This window comes from Dama dama, chromosome 12 (genome assembly GCF_033118175.1).
Source record: "Dama dama isolate Ldn47 chromosome 12, ASM3311817v1, whole genome shotgun sequence".
NCBI lineage: Eukaryota > Metazoa > Chordata > Mammalia > Artiodactyla > Cervidae > Dama > Dama dama.
In genome coordinates, this window is record NC_083692.1 from 72,112,777 (window position 1) to 72,129,662 (window position 16,886).

Consider the following 16,886-nt stretch of genomic DNA (forward strand, 5'->3'; position numbering starts at 1 on the left):
TCAGGTATGAAGATGAAAAAGTTCTAGGTATCTGTTACACAACATAAATATACTTAACACTACTGAACTCTACTTAAAATGGCTAACATCTATTCACCCTTAGGTAAACGATTATGTGCTACATATCCAGAGTGTTAATAAATGTTTTGAGTAAGTGATCGAAAAACTTTCATGGTTAAGATAATAAATTTTATGTTATATCTATTTTACAACAAATGCAAATTGTCATCATTTGTCTATAAAAAAAAAACCCTAAGACTCTCAACTGAAAAACTAGAACTAAGATGAAAACAAAATCAAAAACAGAGCCTATAAGCTAAGCACACTGCCACCTATAACATATCTTTACATATGCCACACACAGAAATAAATTGCAGACTGAATAAAAATCTAAATATACATGCATATGAGTTAAAATACATATATTGTTCAAGTTTAGGTTGGGAAAGGCTTCCTTAAGACCAACAACAATAAAAACAACAACTCCCTGAAAAGATATGACTACAACAAAATTTCCATATAATGAATGACAGCAAAAGGTAAAAGAAATGGCAAAGCTAAAGACTAGGATTGTGATATATATATTTACATCTGTATATATAAGGAAATCAAGGACTAATCCCCTTAACATATAAAAACCTCCTTTTAAATCAGTAAGAATAGAGACTAATGGCCCAATTTACAAAAGGGCAAACAAGTCACAAAAGACAATGAAGAGTCGTCCAACTATGCGAGTATCGGAGAAATACAAGTTAAAAATAGTGGTATGCAATTTTTAACCTTAGATTGGCATAAACTAAATGAATACTGGTGAAATGTGAGTAAAGGACATTCTTGTTTTAGCTGAGTATTAATGGGTTCCATATTTTGAGAGGGCAGCTGTGTAGTATCTATCAGCGTTTAAGATGGGCAGGAACTCTAAAAATTCCACTTCTATCCTATTGAAACACTCACTGGTATGCACAAATAGATGTATAATAATTTCATTAAAGCACTATTTGCAACAGTGAAAGATTCTAACAGTTAAAAGGTTCGTTAATAAGGAAACAGTTCAATAATTACAGTAACTATTTTATTGAGAGAGACATTCTGACAAAAAGTCATAAAATGGAATTTTTAAAAATGTGCACAACTGCATCAAAATTTTAGAATACTTAGGAATTGATTTAAGGGAAACTAAAACCTCCACAAGGAAAACTGAACAGAGAAATCAGAAAAGACAATATACAAATAAGTATTTACAGAAAAGATACACATACTATATGGAATTAAAAACTCAGTATTGTAAAGATGTCAATGCAATCAAAACTATAATGTCCAAATTAAGAAAGTAATTTTAAAATGCATATGCAAATACAAAGAGCTGAGAATAACCAAGGTTAAAGGATACACTCTAGTAGATCATGATTTATTATAGTTGTCATTAAGACAGTGCTACACTGTTACAAGGTTAGATAAATCTAGAGAATACTGGAACAGAATACAGTGTCCAGGGGAAGAAGGTAGGTTTCTCAGTAAATAATTCCAGATAATTTTGATATAGAAAAAACAAACTTGATCCCCACCTCAACTTGCACACATAAAAAGCAATGCCCAGTGTATTGTAAGCCTAAAGACAAATGAAGAACATTAATACCTTTATAAGAGAATATTTTCATGACTGAGTTCGGAAAGGATTATTTTAAGAAGGTTTAAAATACCCTAATGATAGGACAAGAATGATTATAATAAAAGTGAGAAATTCTGTTAATCAAAAGGCACCATTAAGATAATGAAAAGCTAATCCAGAGAGTAAGAGAAATTACTTCCAACATATTTAACCAAATGGCTGTTAAAATAACAAAAATAACTTCTGTGTAAAATAATAAAAAAGAATCTACTTACTAAAAATGAACAAATGATTCAAACAGGCACTTTACAAAACAGTATACCCAATGGTCGATAAGCATACGAAAAAGTGCTTGACTGGGAAACACCAGATAACAACAGACTGGCTTGAATTAGAAAAATCAACCAAACCAAATGTTGGCAAAGATGTGGCACAATCAGAACTGTGATGTTTTGGTGATGGGAATACAAATTGATACCATCATTTTGGAAGAGTATTTGGTATCATCGACTGACACTGAAGAATCAATGTTTTTGAATTGTGGTGCTGCAGGCAACTCTGGACAGCAATGAGATCAAACCAGTTGATCCTAATGGAAATCAACTCCAAGCATTCACTGGAAGAACTGATGCGGAAGCTGAAGCCCCAGGACTTTCACCACCTCATGCGAGGAGCCAACTCATTGCAAAAGATGGTGATGCTGGGAAAGATTGAGAGCAGGAGGAGAAGGGGGCAACAGAGGATGAGATGGTTGGATGGCATCATCAACAGAAGGGACATGAGTTTGAGCAAACTCTGGGAAATAGTGAAGGACAGGGAGGCCTGGCATGCTGCAGTCCATGGGGTCGCAGAGTCAGACGCAACTCAGCAACTGAACAACTGACACTGAATACAGACATATCCTACGACCAGCAATTCCACTCCCCGGTATACACCAAGGAGAAATGTGTTCCTTTGTGTGCCAAAAGACACATACAAGAAAATGAACAGCAATATACTCGTAACAGCCGCAAACTGAGGACAACATGAAGGTCCATCATGGATGAACAAACACATCACAATACATTCATACAGTGAAGTAGTATAGAACGATGAAAACAAATGGATTACAGGTACCTATGATTACATGTTTGGTTCTCACAAGCTTAATGTTGAAGGAAAGAAGTCAGACACAAAATGAATCCATTTAGGTTCAAAAGCACTGAAACTAATCTATAGTGTTAGAAGTCAGAATTGTGGTTTCTTTGGAGGAAAAAGGTAGCTGTGATAGGAAGGGGGCAAGATAGGGGCCTCAGGGTTGTAGGCAATGGACTATTTCTTGATTTGCATGGTGGTTATGTTCACTTTGTTATAATTCTAGAAGCTATTATATTATTTGTGATGAAATAAAAATTTGTATTCTAAAGCAACTCAAGGAAAATTTACAAATTACATTTTTTCTTTGGACTTTGGCTTCCTCTCTCCCCTCTATTCTATATTGTGTATCCGCATTATACACTGACCAAACCTTTCCATCAGAAGAAAGAACTACTCAACCATATAAAACAACATTCTCGGAGCATCAACAAGATTACTCCTTAGGAACACCCTTCCTTAATCTTGTAAGGTGGTCATGACTCAAGATCCACTACTCTCTCTAATGGACAGAACAGTTCTTGGAGATTTCTGAAAGTCTATTCCCAGGTTTTAAGTTTTAATTTGGCTCAAATAAAAATTTCCATTTCTTTCTGAGGTTGAGTGATTTTTTCATCAGCACTTGTAATATGAGCAATTTTCCACATGTATGCTACACTTCAACATAAACTGTTTTTTTTAGAAAGCTGATTGTGGGAATTCCTTGACAATCAAGGTTTCCCAGGTGGCACAATGGTAAAGAATCCGCCAACAAATGCAGGAAATGCAAGAGATGCAGGTTCGATCCCTGGGTCGGGAAGATCCCCTGGAGTAGGAATGGCAACCCGCTCCAGTATTCTTTCCTGTAAAATTCCATGGACACAGAAGCCTGGCTGCCTACAGTCTATGGGGTCTCAATGAGTCAGACACAACTGAGCATACACGCACGTACACACACACACACACACACACACACACACACCCTGGCAATCCAGTGGTTAGGACTCCATGCTTTCATGCCATGGATCCAGATACAATCCCTGGTTGGGGATCTAAGACCCTGCAAGCTGCTTGGTGTGGTCAAAAAATAAATAACCTAATAAGCTAGTTGTTATGCCATTAACTTCATATATTATCTCATTTTATCTTTACAATAATTATTTTAAATTATCATCATTGCTCTTTTTAAACAGTTAGTACATGGAAGAGCCAAGCTTCAAACTCAACTCTATTTGATGCTCAAATCCATGAAACCCAAAGTAAAGGAAATACCAAACGTAAGCACATCCTTAAGATTTCCCTGGTTCAATTTCTTTCTCTCTGAGATCATCTTCTACTTTTCCCATCTTACATTCTCATGCCTTCCTCTGGGGAAGAGTGCTCAAGAGTTTAGCCATGGGACCTTTGCTTTAGTTACTAGTCAGAAATAAAGTCATTTGTTCTATCAAAAAGAAAAACATTCACCATGTCCCAATTGCTGTTTCTAGGAAGAGGGATCTGAATGAGTGAGTGCCCTTTCTTGGCTGAGCTGGTGAGTGATCCCAGAACAGTAAAGGTGGACCAGAGGGGAAGAATTCAATGTGTTGCAAGTGAAAGATGTGTGTTGTGGGGGGAGTGATAGGAGGGAGGGTACAGAGGTTGGAATGGTAGAGTGGTGCTTGGTGGAGGATCCAGAGAACAAGCACTGGGCAGCTGGCAATAGATTTGAAGAAGAGAAGAAAAATGAGGTCGCCTGGATAGAAATTTTCAGTAAAAAAAAATAGTGAAAGGAGGTATTTGTGAAAATGTGGCACAGGATATAGCATATCAAACTTCAGCCTCATCTCCCCCAAAAGAAGCTTTAAAGTGGATTTTAGTGCTTGTTTTATTTTCTCTAAAATATCATAAGACTACTGAAATACACAACCATTAAAATAAAAACATTTGTTCCTGTACCTCCTAAAATCAAATAACGTGCACCCTGCATTTCAGCATACAAACTGAGACCAGCCCTGAGCCCCACCTGAACTTTGCAAGAATCCACCAAACAGAAGCATTTTTATTTGCTTTACATTGCTTAAATGAGACTAGATTGTATTAAAGATACCATTAAAATTGCTGTTGACAATTTTTATGAGTCAAAAAGCAGCATGAAATGACCCAGTTAATTTCTGTGGATGTGTCTGGTGAGCTGGCATGGTACCCATATCTCTCCTTTATTATTCAGATGGACTCACTCCAGTGCCATAATACTTTGTTCTTTTAATAATCAGCATAATTCTTAAATGCTCCTGTTCCCATGTGCTTTTCTTCCTGGGGCTTTAATTGTTGTATGTTAGCAGGGAAAAAAAAAACAAAACATCACTCACTCTCCAACGCATTCCCCCACCCCCATCCCGGACGTGAAGCTGCGGTTCTGCTCCTTCTGCTGTCATTTCAGCTCTCTTATTAATTGCATGTATCTTTCAGTAAGTCATAACCTCTCTGGCTCTCATTTGTAAAACTAACGGGGTGAATCACACAATTTCTGAGATGCTTGTAGCTCTAAATTTTAAATATTCTAAAGTTTCAGATTCTGTAATCTCTTGCTTTTAGTCCTCTGAGCTAAAGACCTTTACTAATATTTCCTAGGACACAACATATGATTCCTGGTCCACATTTTGGAATTCCCTCTGCTTAATATCAATTCTTAGTCCCCATTTGTGTCCAGGATGTCAGTCTCCCTCCCCCACAGCTCCCAGATACATAGTAAGTAGAAGTCTGTAACACTTAATGTCACCTCTGGTTTCTCAGTATAAGATGCAAAGTTTTCCTGGGCTGTGTATACAGCTTCCAATTTCTGGACCATCACCCTAACTCCATTCAAGGGATGGTAACATGTCACAAAGTTCTGTGAAATATACAATGAATTAACCTATTGCCTAGACCATGAAAGAAGACACTTAGGGAAACCTGAATGGACATATGACATTAAAAGAAAATCCATTCATGCCTAACGTAGCTTGTCAGCTATGAATGAAGTTTTTAAAAGTACTAGAGGCCAATGAAATATTCCAAGATATTTATAGCTCTCCCTGGCTGGTGGAGACAAGAATGTCTGACTCACCAGGAAGGGTGGCAAACAGCTCTATCACTTTATAACCAAGGGAACCTAAATTAGAAACAAGCCAGAAAGTAGGCGGATCTTTATTATCAAGTTGAGGAATGGGTTACCTAAATTACTCCAGGCAGGGACGCTCCTGAGCTACTCCAATGTTCTGGGTGGTGTGAATGAGCCCAAAGAGATGCCATACACACTGACAGCTTGCACACTCACAGGAACCCTGATGCCTGCTGTTAGGTTTATTTACAACAAAAGCCACAGTGTTCCTTGAGTATGATGGTCCTTGTGCCGGCCCCCAGTCCCAGGCCAGCTCTGAGGTACAGCCAGGAGAGAGAAGGGCAGTTCCAGATGCACGCTGAACAAGAAACTAAAGACATACAGTTCATTTTGTCTTGGGAAAACATGAGGGTTTTCCTTATTCGTCCTTTTTGCCTCCATTTTTTTTTTTTCCTTGGGTAATTAAGAGACTGCCAGTTTCCCAAATGATACCATTTTAATCTCACACACATTAGCTTCATTTCCTCTTCGGATGCTGAGCTACACAGTATGATGGTATACTTTTTAAATATCCTAATATTTAAATAACAAAGAAATGTTTCAGGTCATTAGTTATAACACAAGATAGAGAGAAAGAGGAAAGGAAGCCTTGCTCTAGGCTGAGCATTTGCAGCAAAGGTTCTTCAGCTAAACCTGGGGAGGTGGCAGGAGTTGGTGGAGGATGTCCACAGATGGTTGTGGGGTGAGGAGGAGGGTCTGAAATACTGTAGATGCAAAATTAACTGCAATGTCTTCTTCCATATTTTTCTATCATCATTAAGTTTTTAAAGGAGTCTCAGAACACTAAGAATCACCAACCAGAGTAAAACTAAGGAACAGTACCCTTGAGATCAGATGGTCCAAATGTGCCCTTCACTCAGGCCAGCCCTGACCTTAGGAGGAAAATTTAAGTATCCAGTGTGTGTGACTCACTAGATCCGAAGGAATGCATTTGACTTTAAGGAAAAGTAATCACAAGGTACAATTTCATATCATGTTATTTTTTTTTCCAAAAAAATAATATGCCTGGGAATACATTTAGGAAAAATACAAGATATACCCCTATGTATCCATGTATTTAGTTTATTAAGTCAGAAAAGAAAACTTGAATAGGTTTGTAAGATATGTTCCTGGTAAGAAATACTAAGCATTTTAAAGATCTCAATTCTCATTCCCACCTTCTCATTAATTTATAAATAATGCAATTCCAATAGAAGTCCCAAAGGGATTCTTTCAAAACAAGACTAAGTAAGCTAAACTTTTCTGGAAGAAAAAAAAAAAGAAACAAAAAAATTTTTGGAAGTATACCTGAGAACTTGAACATATTTTGAGATGTATTATAATGGTACAATAATGAAGATACTGGTACAAAATACAAACACAAAGAGAACAGAAAGCTCAGGACTGTCCTAAACTTATCCTGGGGAGGAATAATTACTCCAGAAGCCTGCTGTACAGTTAGCTACTTACAAAACCAGAAGCTGCCATAGCCCTCTACTGCAGGCTAGGCCCTGAATTAAGTTTTCAACATGAAATGGACAAAAAGAAGAGAAGCAAATAAGAGGTAGAAAGAAATCACTTAAGAAATTTAAACATAAAGCTGATATCTGAGTAGGGGAAGTCCTCTTAAGCCAAAAGAAAAGACATACAATAAAATGAGGGTCGATTTGATTATATAAACACTTAAAATTTCTATACACCAGAAAATACAAGTAAAATAGAAAGCAAATAAGAGGGAAAAATAATTTCAGTGTTTTAAAAGTATTGATTTCATACTGAACACCTTTAGATAAGAAAATTGTTTGGCAATTAACATGCATAAAAACTTGAAAAAGGCATATATACTTTTATTTAGCCATTGCACAAGCAATGTATCTAAATAAAGAAAACACTGATAAACAAAAATATTTATAATGTTATTTTCATCATCATACATTTCAAAAAATGAAATCTACAAATTAATCATTGTTCAATGCAGAAATCAAAGATAGTCACATCTTCAAGTATAAAAAGCAGTCTCTACAGTGTGATTAAAAAAAATTTGAAGTATTAAATTCACATAGGACTATCACAATTCAAAATAGTGGAAATGATATCTCTATGAAACACAATTTAGAGATTCTGTTTTACTCTGTGATATTTCTAGATATTTCCAAACTTATTTTATTTTGTAATATTGGGGAACCACTGAAAGCCTGTGGAAGCTTTTCTGAGATCAGTAAACAAAGCCTCTACACTAAGGTGAAGTGGGTGTGCACAGGGCAAGGCCCTGAGTAATAGCCACTGTCTTCTTCTGTGAACTGACTGGGGAAGAAAACACGCCCTCCCACGGGATACAAGGCAAGAGCTTTTCTTCACGCCCTCTGTGGTCAGGTATGATGTGGCACGTGTGTGCCAATTCTTCCCACAGACTGTCGGGCTGCAGAACCTTCCTTCACCCGGAGTCAGCCAGCAGTGTAACTGTGCTGGGCATCTTTCATTGGCCTCCCAGATCTACTCTGGTCCCTTCTGGCTCTTTTTCTGGGCTCTGCTGTCTGGCCTAAAGTAGATCCCAGTTCTCTGACTTCTCTTTGGATTTGGCCAAGAGGAGAGATGGCAGGAGATCAGAGAGCAGAGGAGAAAGTCAGAGCATTTATTCCCCCAGCTCCCTCCCACAAGCAGGTCACCATGGACTGGCTGCATCCCTCCACTGAAGGCCACAGCTCCCGATGGGCAGCCCCCTTCACACCACTCAGCCTCCCTCTGACATTCTGGGTTTTCTCGCAGCTTCACCCGGCCCTGCCTCTGCAGGTGTAGGGCTGTAAACACCTCCCATGATTACTAGCCCCAGAGAGCTGCTCCTGTCTTTCACTGCTTTTCCCAAACCCCATCCACACCTTTGTAAACCATCTCCAACAAACTGTCAATCAAATCATCCTCACTTGATCCCTGACAAGACCCTGGTTGATACAGTAATAGTATACAGAATTATCCAAAGACAAAATAAGTATAGCTAAGTGTATTTATTCTCCATAAAGCAAAATGAGAAAAAAAAAAAAGTAGCCTAATTGGGTCTAGAAAATTCTTTCAAGTTTGAGGTAAAAGTTTAACCCCATGTTACCTCTATGATTTGATTATTCTATGATACCTAGATCCTTATTATTTCCAATTTTTTTTTTTTTTTTAAGATGTTGGGCCTGTTACAAACCCTTAAGTAACCTCACCACAGATAGGACAGCCTGTTAGAGGATGAACAGAAGAGATCCCTGGGGCTCTATCTCTGATAAGACAAACTGCTTTTGCAGCATTAAACTTAAAGGTAGACATTGACTTTTTCCTTTAGGTTCCCCTTGTATTGTTTCACACTTTTCACTTGGTTGTGACTGGGTTTGACTTAGCCCTGGGCTTCACAAGGTAACCAAGTTTATTCCACCCAGATGTTTCTGGTCTGCAGTGCAGGAAAGCGGCAGGGACTCAACGTGACTTAACCATTTAAGAATGTGATGAGCCCACTGAAAAATTCTTCCTAAGAAAAGCCAGACTATCCCACAAGCTTGTTGCGAGAGCAAACTCCTGTACTCAGGAGGAGGAGGAAAGACAATTCTGAGGACATGAGGACTGTCACTCAGATAGTCCCCAGTCCATTCCAAGGAATGGTAGGGGGGGGAGAGTTGGGGGCGAGGGGAGAGAGAATGCTCTTTTCACTCATAATAGCTGTGAGGCATCCCAAGCACAAAGCAGAATTGCATTGCTAATAATGTATGAAAGGACAGTACAGGGCTTGGGAGAAAGTGATTCTTTCTCATTTGAGCAGAGCAATTCAAATACAGTGTGAATGAACACGGGGGACCATCCCTGGTAGAGGTCAACTCCAGCAAGTGCGCAAGTCCCTTGCGTGACAGCTCTGGTGAGCGCTACTGCCCCTCTCAACTGGCACATCACCTGAGCTCTGAGAGCTCAGAGACTGGCAGCGGAAGGGCCCTTGATGGCAGATGCAGCATCATCAGAATGGCACCAGAGGCTCCAGTGGGAGCCAAGGGCTTTAGCTGCCAAGGGAGTGAGTGAGTTTGTTGCAGTGTCAGCAGCTATAGATGACGCTGATGGCTTTGGCAGTGGCAGAAGAGCGCATCCTTGACAGTTGGCACCAGCAACAGTGGTCAGCTTCCCTCACATGGCCACGAGGGCTCCAGAAGCCATAGTTTAAAGGGACAGCTTCCCTTAGATCAGCTCTTTCATTTTATCCTTGAACAAAAGTGATCTGACCATATCAGATGACCGCCTAAGCCCTCAGAAAGACATCACTGAACGACAAACTCTGAACAGAGGGAAACACAAGCAGTGGCACATCCAAAGTAGCCAAGGGCAGCACAAGGACAGTGAGAGATGCATGATGAAAAAAACCACCTCTGGGCCAGCCCTGCCGAGGACTGGGCTCTGATGTTGACAGCGCAGAACTCTACATCTGTGTGGGTAATCACTCAGTTGTGTCTGACTCTTCTTGACTCCGTACACTGCAGCCCACCAGGCTCCTCTGTTCACGGGATTCTCCAGACAAGAATACTGGAGAGGATAGCCATTCCCTTCTCCAGGGGATCTTCCTAACCCAGGGGTGGAACCCAAGTCTACTGCATTGCCGACAGATTCTTTATCATCTGAGTCAATAGCTTACTTGAAATACGAATGCTAGACTCCTGCTATCCCATTTCACTAACTTAATGAATTATATATGCCAGGAAAAATTAAAAGCACTTTGAACACCCTGAAATATTTTGGATCTAATTTTTCTATCTGTGCTTGCTACTTCCCTAAGGGCAGGGAAACCAATGGAAATACCACAAAATGTATTAAGTTATAAACTATGTGCTTATAAGACTCCAGATTTCTCAACAACAGAACTTAAAATCACAAGGAAAATGTTAACTTCCTCAAGATTAGCAATAAATGACAAGGCAACCATATGCTGGTATTGAGTCATGGAGTAAAAAGAAGCTTCCTGCAGGCATAGGGTATCTGCTTTAATACTCCGTAAAGTATTATCAGCAGAGTAATTACTGCTACAAGGTTCATAGGAAAACAAGCACCAGACCTGGGAGCACAGAAAGTGAACCACAGGACTGCCATCGTGGGAACCAGCTGGGGGCCTAGATGCCTTCTCCAGACAACAGGCAGTCTTCTGTCTGTAGCAAGCTGTCCTTGTGCCATCAGAATGCACCCAAGAGGACTGTTACTATTCATTGATCCCCCCTCCTTTTCCCTCATCTAATCCCACACCTGAGATAGCTCTGAGAACACACATTTCATGACCAAAAAAAAAGAGAGAGAGAGAGAGCTTGGAAAGCTACTGACTTCGGGTGTAATAACATAGCAAGGTAATGACAGAACTCCTCTGAGCTTCTAGAAACAAAAGAGGAGAGAGAGCAAAGACTCAGGAATCTCTACAGAGTATAAATGCCCCCACATATGATTTGACATAGACTGAAAAGTCATTTCGGACATTTCTTTCTCTACTCTGCAAATGCTCATTATCACAAGGAAGACTGCCACCCCATTATACTCTAGGAATAAGAACTCATAGGATTCTGGTTTTTCACTAAAGAGAACTTCAGGACTTCTGATTGTTCAAACTGTGCCAGAAAAGACAGCTTGGGAGGTGGTCAGTATTGCAGCCATAAGCATTCTGATTTTTGGAAAAATCAAATGTAGGCAAGAAGAATGAAATAGTTATATACATTTTCACCAAGGCTATGATAGCTTTCCCTCTGTAAGTCAAGCAGGTCAGAAAAGAATGTCATCAAGTAGTTGTCTTGGCGGTAGTCAGAAGTTTGCAACTGTGTAAGTGGAAGCTAGAACTGAGATCCACTTGTGCTATCACTCACTGATTGTAATTTTATCATCTTTCAAAAAGCCTGTGGATTACTAAACTATCCAAACTTTGATCTACTTATGTCAACCAATCAACCAATAAGAACTGAAAGAAGTACTTCTTTTGTATAACCACACAGACTGGTAATATATATAGATACTTAACACAATCAGCAAAATGTAAGCCTATAAAGAAATCTTCAAATACCAGGAAGAAGACAAAGAGGTTTCCTCAGAGATACATAAACACACACATATATACAATTAAGACATAACCTCCTCCCATTCTTTTTTCTTTTTTAATTTCATGTGAACCCTTCACTTAAAAAGTAAAAATATCTAGATTTCCATTCTATTTAAATACATTCAAGCAAAGCTCTGGGGAAGGTTTCCAGGGAGTTGGATTGCTTCGAAATTGGCCATGCATTAAACAAAGCTTTGTCTAACGAAAGTGAAAGAGTAACTGATGGTATCTGTACATTCACTCTGCACAAGGTTACTGTGACTCAAAAGCATTACTCGAAGACAAAGAACAAATCGGATCCCAGCTCTGGAGACTCACACTCTGCCTCTGCCAGCAGCCCTGCCGGCTCACACACTCTCTGAAGGCCAACCACCTGCTTCCTGAAAAATCTGTAATCTACCTTCTCCATTAGTTCCCCCAAGGTTCTCCTCCTTTACACAAGTGCCCCCCTTCATTCATTTCACTGCATTCACCTTTCATCTCTAAGAGATTCATTCCTGATAAGTGTGCCAGGGTTCACTGTAACATCGAAACCAAAAAGAAAAGCCTTCAGCATTGCATTTTATAATGAAACAAAAACTCCAATTCTCAGAGTCTACTGAGCTAGAACTAAAAGCCAATGCAGCAAGGGATTCATTCCTGAGACCTGGCTTCTTTTCACATTACCTGCTTCAGTGTACTTCAATCCCACTTTTTCTTCGGTGTCCTTTGTCTTCGGTGGTGGCCAGACAGCCTGGAGTCTGCCAGGAATCCTATCATCCTGCTCAGTGGGACTGTGGTCAGGCTGTGGGAAAAATGGGCAGAGAAAAGTTTAAGTTCAATAAAATGTGACCAGAGTCATCTAAACCCTGAGAATGCACTCACTCCAAAATTAATTCTAATCGCCAGTTGCATATTGCTTTCACTCGCTGCAACTGAAACAACTCACTACAATACAATCCTTTTCCAGAAACGTAAAGTGATCAGCTGGAGTGGGAAAATGAAAGGACTTAAGGCCAAGTATTACACGACCTTCAATAAATGATTTTTAGCATGTAACTCTTTAAAAAAAAACACACACATTAATACACTTTGAGCTGAAGATACAAATGTATTATAATTTGGTACATTTATAGGTATGTTTACAAATATACCCCAAACAACTCCAGGGTTAAAGATATAAACCAGTTTTGCACGTTCCATGAACATTAGTTCTTGGTCAAGATAACACTTTAAGACATTCACATTGATCAATTCTTGTTTTTTTTTTCTTTCCTACAAAAAAAAAAAAAAAAAATGAATGAGCTTGCTTTCACATTCAAGCTATTTTTACAGGGGTTGATTTTACAACCAAGAGAATGCTATGTTGTATTTAGTTTTTAACTGCAACCCAAGATAATTTTTCTAAAGACCTTAAAGTTAACATTTTAACTAATCAAATGTATGAGGGAATGATAATTATATGCAGGTTGAAACTAAGCAAAAAATTCTACTCACTGCCCTTATGAACTTTTAAGATCCACTGAACAAGTGCTTGCTAGTCCTTACAAATTTCCTGAATACTTTTTTAAACAATTGTCACAGTTTTCACTAATCAGATGGTTACTATGTGCTAACTTCATTTATTCTTCACAACTACCATATAAAATAAAGGTTATTTTCATCGTTTTGCTGATGAAGACTGAGGCTCAGAGAAGATCAAGGTCACCCAACCAGTAATTGGTGGAGTTAGAATTATAACCCAGGTCTCATTCTAAACCCAGTCCTCAATCAGGATGCCTTGTAACCAACACAGAACAGTTTAATCACATCACAAACATGTATTTGGCCAAGTGACCAATTTTCAAAGGAAAAATACAGTTTTCACAGAGGTATAATTAAGTGGGAAGGAAGTCTGGGCTACATTTCCATATTGCATTGATTCTGATGCTGCCTGGTTTTTAGAAGCATATTTACTATTAATGTTTAAACTCAGAGTAACAGTTTCCTTTTCTGATCTGTACATCTTTACTTACACCTTTCTTACAACAACCCAGAGAAATATAAGAAAGAAAGAAAATGCTCCAACTCCAAAATGCTGTCCAACTCCAAACTCCTTACAAGGACCACTTGATAATATCATCTTTCACCTAGACGAGGGTCACTAAGAGTAGGTAACTAAGATTCTCTTTGACAGGAAACCCGAAAAGAAACATGGCCACATCACACTTTATGACAAATCACACAACCCAACTGCTACGTACGCTTTTGGAATCTGAGGGGCCATCCGCAGGCCTTGACCTTGACCGCTCAAACACAGCTCTTAGGGACTCCTTCTCATGCCTCATCTTGCGCTTGAGAGCTTCCAGCTCAGAGGTGTCAGCCGTGGACCCCTTTTTGGGGGGACGGATGAATAAGGCTTTAAAGGCCTCCAAGGCAGTCTCTGGCGGCTTTGGCTTGACCTCTCCTCCCTGGGTTTGGGCTTCTCCAGGGTCGCTCTGGCTCTCCTGAGGTGCACCACAGCCCATCTCTTCCCCCTTGGGCTGTTCAGGGTCTTCTGCCTTTGGTTCGGCTTTGGGAACGTCAATGTTGAGCAGCTGAGAGAGCTGCTCCAGGAGCGTGGGAGTGGCCTTTGGATAGTTTGTTTTCTCTCCCTTCTTCACTGTTGGAGGCCCTGCCTGTGCCAGGGACCGCTGGACTGGTTGGGTCAACTTGAGCAAAGCCAGATCCCCATCCTTTGGTTTAATTTCAGTGATGGTCTCCCCACCCTCGGCTGTGGCTCCCTTCTTCAGCACACGAAGCCCACTGAAAAAAGCTGGAAGCTGGAAGGACTTCTCTCCAGGGACGACTTTTTTGGAAGAGGTGTTCTCGGTGACACCAACACTTGCGTCCTGGTCTGCTGTCGCAGGTGGAGCTATGGAAGCTTCTTCTCCAGCTTCTCGCTGGCAGGGGCTGTGCTCTGTCCGAAGGCCACCTTTGTCCGGGTCCAACTTGCAGCTTATCTCCTGCAAAGTTCTTTGAGGACCTTCTCCACTGAGCTCTGCATCACCCCTGTCACTAGGGGCAGTATTTTCCCTTCCATCTCCTGGCTTTTCTTGGGGTTCCTCAGATGGCTCAGATAAAACACCACCAGGGGATCTGGGTCTGTTGGTCTTGCTTCCCTCTTCTGGTTCCTGGCCTCCATCATCAGAGTCAGAATCACTGGTGGTGTTCACCAGGGTCCCTCGAACCAAAATGACATTGTCTTGGTTCACATTCAAAGCAGCGAGTGGAAGCAGCTCTTGTCCAGGGAGAGAAATCCCGGCCTCTTCTTCTCCCCTAGGACTTCCCTCCAACTCCATCTGCGTCTCCACCTTTGTCTTCCCATCATTTCCATGGTCAGGTGGAACCTGAGCCTCTGCCTCCTGCAGATCCGATCCACTACTGGACACCACCACTAAATTACGGAAGGCTTTCAGCACCGCGTCTTCCTCTTCGGGTTTCACAGATTCCAATTTACTCGTGAACCCAAAGAGGGATTTCATAGAGAACTTGGTCAGGATCGACAGCGCCGGGTCAAGTCCGGCTTCAGGTTGTTCTGGCTTCGAGCCATCACTGCCACTGAGAACGTTTCCACCTTCCTCCATGTCCCAGCAGTGCCCTGGGTGGCAGTTCTCACTTCTGCTACCTTCAGTTTCTGCACTCCATCGGCTCTTAACTTCTAGAACGGAGAACCACAGGGGCGGGCCGGTGGATTCAGCCGCAGCGCGACCACACTCGGCCCGGCCCTGGTCCCTCCCGAGCCCTCCTTCCGGTTTGCGCGGGGATGGGGCGCCCGGGCAAACTGTAGAAAGTCCGCGGGGCTCTATGCCCAGAAGCGGCTGAGGCTGCGCACCTTACTACACACGGGCTGGGAGGCTGCTCCTCTGGGACTTCCGTATTTATTCCCGGGGACAAAAGGCTTTTTGTCGTAGGGAAAATCAGCCTGCCCCCACTCATCCCAGCCCAGGATTTGCCACGAGCCCCGCCCCAGTGCCGGCGGTCCGCCGGGTGGCTTTCAACTTCCTCATTGGTGAGCAAGGGAGGCTCCAGAGAGTGCTGAGCGGGCAAGCTGATCCCGACAGCCTTCAACCACCCCGCAAAGCAGCCCAGGAAGTTCAAAAGTGAATCAGCAGAAAATGACTGAAATACTTCTTGCGGGCTCTTTTGGCATCTAAATCACGGTCAGAAGCCTGTGCCATCCAAGCAAAAAAAAAAAAAAAAAACCCAAAACTAGCAGTGCGCACAGACCGACAGCCACTTAGAAAGCCCGAAGCCAAGAAATATTTAAAAGGAAAAAGGAAAGAAAGAAACAGATCATCTCAAAGTGCCAAGGACTCTCAAAAGCAGTTAATTTACTACCCTCGAAGCTTTTTCTTTCCTTTTTTTTTTTTTTTCCTTTTTTTAAGTGCTTTCTTCCGCTTCCCTGCAGGTTTCATCTGGAATGCAGATTTTAGCTTCCAGTGAAGAAAAACCTACAGGACTGGTTTAGATTACTGCTGTTTTAGCTCTGCCCTGCTGTCACAGCGTTCTACAAACAGGTACTTAGGCAAGCACGCCCACCACGCCCACTGTCCACCAGCCTCAGGGTGGTAGAGCAAACAGCCCCAGTCAGGAAGGAATGATAACCCTCCACTCTCTTGGGCTAACCTTGGGCTTCTGTTCAGCAGCTCTGACTTCCTAGCTTTCTTAGGAATCCTGCTGGCCAGAGGTCACCCCTCTGTGCTCCAGCCATCCACCTGACAAATTGAAACCTAGCATGGTACAAAGTTACACACAACCTGCCTTGTTAGGCAAAGCAATTCATTAAAAAGGTCCCCAAGGAGCCACATTCCCCTAAAGGGAAAAACATCTGAAAGGTCTCTATCAGGGCTCTGTCACAGACCCATCTGCCTAAAACAAAAACAGGAAAGACAAAACCACCACCAAACATCAGCTGGGTGTAGTTTCCAGTGGGGTACAAGCTGGGAACCTGGCAATGAAGG

General features: G+C 41.2%; 1 protein-coding gene across 5 annotated transcripts in view; it reads right to left on the reverse strand.

Moving 5' to 3' along the window:
• FMN1 (formin 1) overlaps positions 1-16,886 on the reverse strand; it is a 441,751-nt gene that overhangs the window by 304,172 nt on the left and 120,693 nt on the right. For 3 of the 5 annotated variants that reach the window (XR_009695151.1, XM_061157643.1, XM_061157644.1), the window contains exon 3: positions 12,592-12,709. The exons of 1 other annotated variant lie outside the window; for it this stretch is intronic. Coding sequence is in view for 3 of the 4 variants with exons in the window: in XM_061157643.1 (XP_061013626.1) it covers positions 12,592-12,709 (118 nt within the window). In the remaining variant the exon portion in view is untranslated. Of the gene's footprint in view, positions 1-12,591; positions 12,710-14,147; positions 15,834-16,886 lie in introns of those variants that run through there. One more of the 5 variants, XM_061157646.1, reaches the window with a different exon arrangement.